Here is a 9,971-nt window from a genome sequence, read left to right as displayed (position 1 = left end):
AACTCTGAATCAGAGTTAAAGTTAATGAGATACTTAAGTGATTAATTCAGTGATGATTGGGCATTAATGATGAACACCTGCTGTCAACAAGCAGAATCACTGAAGGAAAGAGAAACTAAAGAACTACAACTGACTTCCAGCCACAGCCAGATCTCAGCAGAGGAGGATTAAACAACTCCACAAACAGCATTACCAACCTCACTTATTACTAACCAGACTGACTTTATTTCTGTCAGACGTCTACAGAAGGTCTTAGTGAGAATTAACAGAGGTATAAATGTTGACAATTTATTGAAATTTTTTGGTTACCATTCTGGAGACCAGTGTTTCCTTTAGTTGGGCAGTTTTGTGTGAGTTTGTGGTTTTTGTAATAGTTTTTACCAAAACATTTAAATTGTTGCAAAGAAAGCCAGAAACAAAGATGATCAGGTGATATAGTTTTCAATTGCAAAAAGTAGAGAAATGCACTTCTCTCATCACTGTCCAAAAGTAGTTGTTAGATATTAGTAGATTATATTCATGAATGATACTTTCTACAGATTGGACGATCTGAATTTAGAATTTTTAAAACACTTAATAGGGATTTTTTTCTTTCAAGACACAGATGTCAAGAATCAGCTTATGAACCTCAACAATGGTGACATGTTTCATGCCGCAATGCATCCTGGGAGCCGTGAGTTTTATACTATTGTGGCTCCCAGCATGCATTGCGGCATGAAACATGCCACCATTGTTGAGATTCATATGCTGATTCTTGATGTCTATGTCTAAAAAAAAAAAAATCCCATAAAGCATTTAATAAATTCAGATTGTCCAATCTGTGGCAAGGGAGTATTGTTAGTGGATATAATCTATTAACATCAATAACCACTGTTGGACAGTGATGAGATAAATGCACTATTCTACTTTTTGTTGTTGAAAACTATATCACCTGATCATCTTTGTTCCTGGCATTCTTTGTAACAATTTACATGTTTTGGTAAAAACTGTTACAAAAACCACAAACTCACAAAAAATAGATAAAGAGTAAAACTGCCCAACTAAAGGAAACACTGGTCTCCAGAATGGTAACCAAAAAATCAATAAATCGTCAACATCTATACCTCTGTGAATTCTCACTAAGACCTTCTGTAGACGTCTGACAGAAATAAAGTCAGTCTGGTTAGTAATAAGTGAGGTTGGTAATGCTGTTTGTGGAGTTGTTTAATCCTCCTCTGCTGAGATCTGGCTGTGGCTGGAAGTCAGTTGTAGTTTTTGAGTTTCTCTTTCCTTCAGTGATTCTGCTTGTTGACAGCAGGTGTTCATCATTAATGCCCAATCATCACTGAATTAATCACTTAAGTATCTCATTAACTTTAACTCTGATTCAGAGTTATTTTAACTCTGGGGATTTTGCTGTGTAATTAAAAATATATATATTCCTACCATTGTTGAGATGCATGTTCTAATATGTGATATTTCTGTGTTTACACAAGACAGTGTAGCCCTTTAATTTTGGTTATGCATGTGTTAAATAAATTAGTCATTGTTGCTGTTGTTTCACAGTGGTGGTAATGTAACACTTTTGATTGAGAATAAAACTCTGAATGAGTGAGAACTAATTTCTTAGTGAATGGACAGGCCACATAATGATTTTGTCATGATAGTGAATATAACCACAATCATTCACGAACTGTGTGTGTGCACAAGTGTGACTTGCAAAAACACAGCTCAAGCAGCAAGAGAAAAATAATGTGTTGGCATCAGCAACCCAACTAAAGCAAACACTGATCTCTATAATGGTAACTTCAAATCAAACATTTTCAATTAAACATCTCAATAACTACTTCTGTAGATATATGACAGAAATAAAGTCAAACTGGTTAATAATACGTGTAATAATGTGTTATGGCTGGAAGTCAGTTGTAGTTCTTGTGTTTCTCTATTTTCTGTTCTTGTGTTCCTCTTTCCTTCAGTGATTCTGCTTGTTAACAGCAGGTGTTCATCACTAATGCTCAACAATCACTTACATATTCACTTAATGATCTTAATGATCTCACTGCAACACTGCGTCAATGTTACTTTTTACTCTTTGTAGTGCGGATGTTCCTGTGGGGTTGAAAGGGTTAACAGTGTAAGATAAAAAGACACACCCACAAAATGTATTTTAACAGTAATAAACTGTAAGTTATAAAACAGGTTTATACTGGCAACACTGTTGCCAGTAGTTTACTGTAAAATTTTGTTTTTTGGGTCACCATTGTGCTGAAGAGTAGAGCCTGTGCTTCAGTCCAGGAGAAGATCTAGACACATCGATGATACGCTGCATGTTGCTTTATTTAACAGAGTGTAATTGCTGGTTCAGTGGAAATCTTTTTATGTACTTAAGTTTTTTAATGGTTTCTAATGGAAGTTCTTAACTCTTTTCTCACATTATTAATGCATTACACATTTTAGTTTTACACATTTAAATTACAGTTGGTCAATTTAAGGCAGTCGGTTTCTGCAAGAGAAATTAGTTTTAAGTCAAATTTTAATTTAGTGCATTTTACAGTAACAAACTGTATAATACAGTAAATAACTGTACAAATAACAGTAAATTACTGGCAACAGTGTTGCCAGTATTTTACTGTAAAAAAAACCCGGTAAGGTCTAACAGTGTAGCCTATATGCTCATCAAATACTTTCACTTCAAACTCACTAAATCCCAACCTCAATCAGCTCATTCAGAAATGCAGGTACAGATAGAAACCCAGCCTGATAAAAATGTTAATATTAAACAAAAACTTTAGACAGACTTTTTTATATTTAGCAAAATGCTCCTCGATCTCTATAGGCTACATTGTTCTAGCTAGCTAACATGAATGGCTTAATTTCCTGAGGTAAAAGTAACGTTTCGTGTAGGCCTACATTGTATACATGCTGTTTTATTGACGTCTTGACGCTGTTAAAACACTGATGAGATGATATTCAATACCCTCTCTGATCATCCATGTTTATTTTGTGTTATAACTAGTAGTAAAGAGGAAGAGATGATCAGTTCACATCCCACTTGAGCTGAGGCGTTACAGAGATCTGTCACCACACATTAAAGAGCCACAAAAATGTATTTAGCCTACTGTTTAAATGTGTGAGAGTTGGCACTGGCAGACCTGCAATGTGAATACTTAACTAACAGAAAGCAGAAACTCATCTTGTTGTTTATGTTCTGAGGAGGGGGAGGGGGTACCGCTTTAGCAAACGCAATGTCTCGCTCCCTCATCTCAGGGAGACGTTACACGAGTAACCGGAGACTATATCCATTTTTTCAAATTTAAACATTGATGTTTTACAAACATAGGCCTAAAAACTATACCATGCAATATTTAATTTATCAAGCATAAAGAGCAGTTGGATTAATAATAAATTATAAAACTTCTCGGGCCTGTGCATTGCACTGCGAAAGTAGCTACCTAATCACATTTTGCTGTAGGCTTATTACTTTGTGAAGAAAATAATACATTACAGGCATAATTAACTGCCTAGAGCTTAATATTTTTAGTATTATAACCAGTTTTTGTTGTAGTCGTATGTTTAATGAAGAAACTTCAACAGTTTGGTAGCCTATATTTCCTAAAATAACAGCTGACACTTTCTTTAAAGTGATTTTTTTTTTACATGCAAGGAGCTTCAATCCCTTCGTCAAAACATAATGTAATTGTAATCATGTAATGTTTTTTTTTAATACCAGACAGAATTAAACATTAAGATTTTAACCTTGTGAATGATTTTATTGATTTATTAAATCTGCGACGCTAGGGGGCAGCACAAATAAATTTAGTCGACAGGCAACTCATTAGTTTCTTTAGTGTAAATTACTATTATTTACACCCTGAGCAACAACAAAAAAACAGCAATAAGTACTATAAAGGTAAAAATGCTATAGCTTAAATTTTAAACCACACATTCTGTGGTATTATTTTACTCAGGCAATATTTTAGGTCACGTTCTTTATTTGAGGTCCTTTCACGGTCGCGTCAGAGGGAGTTGAACCGCTGATCTGAGATCAGTGTTTGTATTTCTCCTCTAACGGTGAATTTCAGATCTTGTGTTGCTCAGGCTGATCTGAGACAAACTCATGACACCGGTCTAAAGATGGCAGCCTCCGTCAGATATTTACTGAAACCTTGGACACCGAGGTACATTTTTACTAGTTTTCTTTACTTACTATTGCCAGGAATGTCCGATATGAGGTCTAAATCACATCAACGTTGCTCTGTAATACATACATTGAACGATGCATCGTTGATTTCACGCTGTTCTTCGCAAACTGAACCATGTGCTTAAATCTGTTTCTAAACAAACGCTGCTATTTGTACTGATTTATCTCTGTGTAATAAAGGTGTACCGGCTGATATTATGTCTTCTCAGTGTGTGTTTCGTGAGATGGAGCCGATATAATCCATACTATCTGGATCCTGATCCCAGTAAAGATGCTGTTCCAGAGTCAGAGCTCAGTCTGGAAGAAAAAGAGCTGCAGGAACTGAAAACAGTGAGTCCGATAAAAGCAGCGCTGTCGAGCGACACCAGCTCTGCTTTCAGCGACCCTTTGATAAGGTACAAACTAAAAGAGCTCAACGAACAACTTTAAATGTTACTATAGCTTTTAAGACCTGTATATAAACACAGTGGGGTCCAAAAGTCTGAGGCCACCATTGAAGGAAAGTCATGCAGATTGTTATGCTGATATTATTTGAATTTTGTGAAATTAAGAAAAAAATCACTTGTGGTTCCAATACTTTTGTATTTACAGAATAAAAAGTTGCATCGATAACAAGCTTTCATATGTTTGGATCCAACTGTGTGTATTCCACATAACATTGATTTTCTGTTCTCCTCCAACAGCAAGTTTATCAACATGATGATGCAAGATGGCAACAAAATCCTTGCTAGAGGAATCATGACGCAGGTTTGACTGAAGTCCCATTCTCTACACTTGTAAAATACCACGGTACACTACATGAAATGAGTGTTGACATCACTTCTGCTTGGGTGTTTTGTTCAGACGCTGGAGAACATAAAGAGAAGACAGGTGGAGAAATACCACAAATCTCCAGCAGCGAAGAGAGAAGAGGTGCTGTGTAATCCGTACGCCATCTTCCATCAGGCTCTAGAGAACTGCAAACCCATCATTGGTCTGGCCAGCGTTCAGAAAGGAGGGAAGTTTTACCAGGTCAGCGAACAACCTTGAATATTTACTTTACGACTGTAAGATAATATGACCAGGGGCCTTGGTGTATAAAAATTGTTACTTATGCATAAAACTGGCGTTTTAAAATGTGCGTTCCAAATGTGAAATGTGCATTCCAAGCACACATCGGGATTTATAAAAAGTAAACAGTGTAAATATGCTGTCCTCTAGACCTTGCGAACGCACTCGTTTACTGGAGTGAGAGAAGTAATGAAGGAAACGGAATGATTTTAAACTCTGTTTTCATTTTGATACACATTTAGATTAAATATTTCACTCTCATTGATGGAATTAAGCACTCAAATTACAAACTGTCATAATCCAGAAGTTAAGCAAAAATTAGAAGAATTTAGATATTTGTAGTGGATGCTCTGCTTTTGAACACAAGCTAGATTTTAATGTTTTAAAGACAGCGAGGAGTGCTATAGGCGCATGATAATTCCTCTTTATCTAAATGGCAGAACTCATGTTTTTTTCTGAGAAAATATGTCTCATGAGAATAATAATCAACGACTCTGATATTATGGCGGACACTGCTGTATTCGTTCAGTGGTCGAACGGTCCAGTGGCCGGTTTGAAAAGGTCAGATGACACAGTACTGTATGCGCTGAGTCAGACAATAGTATGTACACTGCACAAAAGTAATGAGGACTGTCTGTTTCCATTAAAAATATACTGTATAAACATCCTTAAATATATGTTAGTTTTATAGGCAAAATTGCATACATTTGATTAGTTTAAAAACAATTAAAAATACAATTTGGCCAGTGGAAAAGAATGAGAATAGCTCTTCACTGAAAACTTTCTCTGAAAAGTAGGATTTTTGTAAAAATCAATTTAACTTTTTGATATAGTATTTATTTATTCTAAAACATGACAAGGATACTGAATGATTTTTAGAAATGTAATCTGATGGCACAAATTAGCATTTATAGTCATATGTTCCCAATGTCTTTAAACATGGTATCACATGGATGGAAATATGCATATGGAAATTATATGCAGATGACGTTTTGCTTAGTAAAACTAGGTGTAGTAAGTGCCATATATAGTTTTAAAAAGGGAATATTGAGCACGTTCTGGTCTTCTGCCGTACACATGCTTTTAGGATTAAATCTACTTAAAGTTTTTTACATGAGGCCCCAGGTGTTGTAGATCTACAATTCTCACTTCTAATTCAGAATTAGGGTTCACTAATGGGTTCTTAAATGGCCAACATTGATAAAATAATCCTGAGAAATGTGACTGAATATTTTATTGTATTTATATATATATATATATATATATATATATATATATCAGTGGTGGGCCGTCAGGGCCAGCAAGGTCTTCTCTGCTGGCCTAAACATTATCAGAATCACTGACTTGAACTTTAATATATATTTTTTTATGAATGAGTATTTAATTATTCCCAATAGTCCATTCTCGTAATTTCATAGCTTTTCTCTTGGTTGCGCTGTTTCCAATGGTGTATATTTATTTTAGCGCTTTTATCCAATCATATTTCAGTCATCATGTGTTGCCAGGGTCAAATATATCTGCTTCGAGGCCTTCAGAATCGATAGTGCGGGCGCCTGTAGCTTAAAATGAATGGCAATGAAACTGTTTCTTTAACCAATCAGATAATCAGTCAGATTTAATAAGCCAATCAGATTTCGAGTTGATTGCACCGGGGCCATCTAGCAGGCGGACAATAACGTAAGCATTTTCACGCCCTTTGATTGGATGGTCAGAGCGTGTACTATTATTACTGGTAGTCAGAGATAGTTAACCGCATCAGTAGCGAACTGTGTAAACTAAAATACCTGTAGATTTAATAGTTTTTCAACCCACAAATTAATGTTTCTTTCCTTCCTCGACCACCAGCAGGTTCAAACCTACCGGAAAAAAATCCCTTATTCATTACGCAGAGTCACGGACTCTATCGATCTGTCCGGGTAAAAACAGAACTGACTGCAATGTGACGTTATGCCAGGACTGATTTTGAAGGCAAAAGTCCCGCTGATCTCATTGATATCGTTCAAAAATCTGTGTGAGAGCTTGTGTCGGCTGTAACGTTACACATCGTCTTGTTTTGCGGTGTTTTCCCGGTTTACTGCTTCTGTCGAGCAGACACTCGCAGCACTAAAGCTAATTAAAACTTATGCCAGAAATACGACGGGACAGACTCGACTTTCAGCACTTTATAGCCTCGATGGCGATAGAAAAGGTTGTTGGGACTGAAACGCACAGACTTTGTTGTACAACCAAGTAATTTAAGTCTTTTTGAGGAAAGAAATTAGGATGGATTTTGTATAAAAAATAGTCAGTAGTTTTGGTGAGGACAATGCATTTTTTGCCCCCGTTTTTGTCCGTGCATAATATTTTCTTCGTAATTTTTCTTGTAAATTTATGATCGAAGCAACTTCTTTTTTCAAACATTAATACTTTTGTAACCATTGAAGGATAAGACAAGGGAGGATCCGTTTCCGAATTTATAATCAGAACGCAAGAACCACTGTAGCCAGCCGAACGCACTCGCTCGTTTCTCTCTACCCAGCCTTTCCCGAACTCACCGCATTAACCCTATAACTGCCGGTGCAAAATAAAAACAGGAATTTCACTGTTTTTCGTCATTAATTCAGGTTCATCACTGAAGGCATGCACGGCCACTGATATATATATATTATTTATATGAATCTCGAAAAATTAGAATATCGTGCAAAAGTTCATTTATTTCAGTAATTCAACTTAAAAGCTGAAACTAATATATTATATAGACTCGTTACATGCAAAGTGAGATATTTCAAGCCTTTATTTGTTATAATTTTGATGATTATGGCTTACAGCTTATGAAAACCCCAAATTCAAAATTAGGATATTGTGAAAAGGTTTTCATAAGCTGTAAGCCATAATCATCAAAATTATAACAAATAAAGGCTTGAAATATCTCACTTTGCATGTAACGAGTCTATATAATATATTAGTTTCAGCTTTTAAGTTGAATTACTGAAATAAATGAACTTTTGCACGATATTCTAATTTTTCGAGTTTAACTTTAACATTTTTGAAAACTGAAATATGTACCATTTTATCTAGAGTGATTTATAGTACATGGATTTAATGCAATATTTTGGAGCTCTCTGAATATCATTTTAAAGGGATAATTCATCCAAGAAGTGAAACCTATCATAATTTACTCGCCATACAAACCTGTATGACTTTCTTCCGTGAAACACAAAAGCGGATGTTAGGCAGAAAGTCCATTCTGATCTTTTCCATACAATGTACGATGTTGTCAAGCTCCAGGAATCACATCAAAACTCAGTAAAAGCAGATCACATACTGAATCTCACTCTCAGTTCGTGTTCTTGCAGGTTCCCGTCCCTCTCACGGATAATCGCCGGCGTTTTCTGGCCATGAAGTGGTTGATCACAGAATGCAGAGACAACAAGCACCGTCGCACACACATGTATGAGAAACTGTCGCAGGAGCTGCTGGCCGCCTTAACTAATGAGGGAAGTGTGGTGAAGCGCAAACACGACCTTCACAAGATGGCCGAAGCCAACCGGGCATACGCGCACTACCGCTGGTGGTAGAGACCGCACCGCTGAGTTTGTTTAGGACTGACGGCATCAGGAGTGTGGATGACCTTCACTCCGACTAAAAGGACATGAGAAAATCTGTCATCTCGACTCATAAATACAGATTGTCTTTGAATGAAAGTAAACAAAGCTATAAAAGTCACATTTCCATTTTTGGCCTGTAATTCTTCGCGAGGGTTGAACAGTGTGAACGACTGCAAAACAAATCTTAGACATCTCATTACACGTTTGTTAGATTTCAGTGTGCACAAAAAATTTTGTTCTTTATTTTAAAGTGTTTAAGTGGCATCAAGACGAAGCAAAAGCCCCAAAACAGCTGGACAGGAGCTTATTTTTATACTTTCAAATGCAACTTTTTTTTTTTTTTTTGGCATATCACCTGACTTGATGTTAACATTTCAATCCAGTGGATCTTCATCAGATCGAAATCATGCAAAATAAAAATATTATTGTAACTGTGCAAACTTAGTGCAACGCTTTATTTATAAGCTCTTGTTTAAATAGGCAAATGCTTAAGAGTCTGAGGCCTGGTTTCACAGATAGGACTTAGATTAAGCCAGGATTAGGCCTGAATTCAATTAGACCATTTAAGTAGCTTTTATAAACGTGCCTTAGACAAACACGTAAACATTACTGGTGTGCATCTTGAGACAATGGCACTGGCATATTTTAAGAAATGTCACTGCAAGTTGCTTTCAGTTAAAACAGCTCAAACATGCATTTTAATCTGAGACTAGCTTAAGCCTTGTTTGTGAAACCTAGGATATAACTGGATCATTATTGCAGTGATTATTGTGTTTCTAGCATGTTATATGTTTGACAACAGTTTTTATAACCCTATTTGAAGTGTGTAGCTTTTCATTTCTTAAGCGGCCATGTAGGAAGACACATCATGGTCATATTCCTGGAGGACAATATCAATATTCATCAGGCTCAACTTGTGAAAGAATGATTGTGAGGAGCACGAAGAATCATTTTCACACATGAATTTTTTCACACACTCTTGAGTCCTGATCTTGAATTCATTATCATATAGTCTTTGGATGTGCTGGAGGAGACTTTACAGAGTGATCTACTCTTGATTTGTCAATACAAGATCTTGAGCAAAAATTGATGCCCCTCTTGATGGAAATATGGTTGTGATGTTATTTCCTTCGAGAGGAATATATATATATATA

The 9,971-nt window shown here is 36.1% G+C and overlaps 1 protein-coding gene and 1 long non-coding RNA gene across 2 annotated transcripts in view; both read left to right on the top strand.

Moving 5' to 3' along the window:
• Positions 1–9,971, top strand: part of LOC306996046 — a 404,126-nt gene that overhangs the window by 357,301 nt on the left and 36,854 nt on the right. The window lies entirely within an intron of this gene.
• mrps7 (mitochondrial ribosomal protein S7) lies at positions 4,008–9,632 on the top strand. The gene is made up of 5 exons (XM_079627506.1): positions 4,008–4,157; positions 4,390–4,575; positions 4,864–4,927; positions 5,024–5,191; positions 8,566–9,632. The coding sequence occupies exons 1-5, from the start codon at positions 4,114–4,116 to the stop codon at positions 8,785–8,787; spliced, it is 684 nt and encodes a 227-aa protein (XP_079483632.1). The 5' UTR covers positions 4,008–4,113; the 3' UTR covers positions 8,788–9,632.

This window comes from Phoxinus phoxinus, assembly GCF_949152265.1.
Source record: "Phoxinus phoxinus genome assembly, chromosome: 1".
Taxonomy (NCBI): Eukaryota; Metazoa; Chordata; class Actinopteri; order Cypriniformes; family Leuciscidae; genus Phoxinus; species Phoxinus phoxinus.
This window is presented reverse-complemented; position numbering and strand designations above follow the sequence as displayed.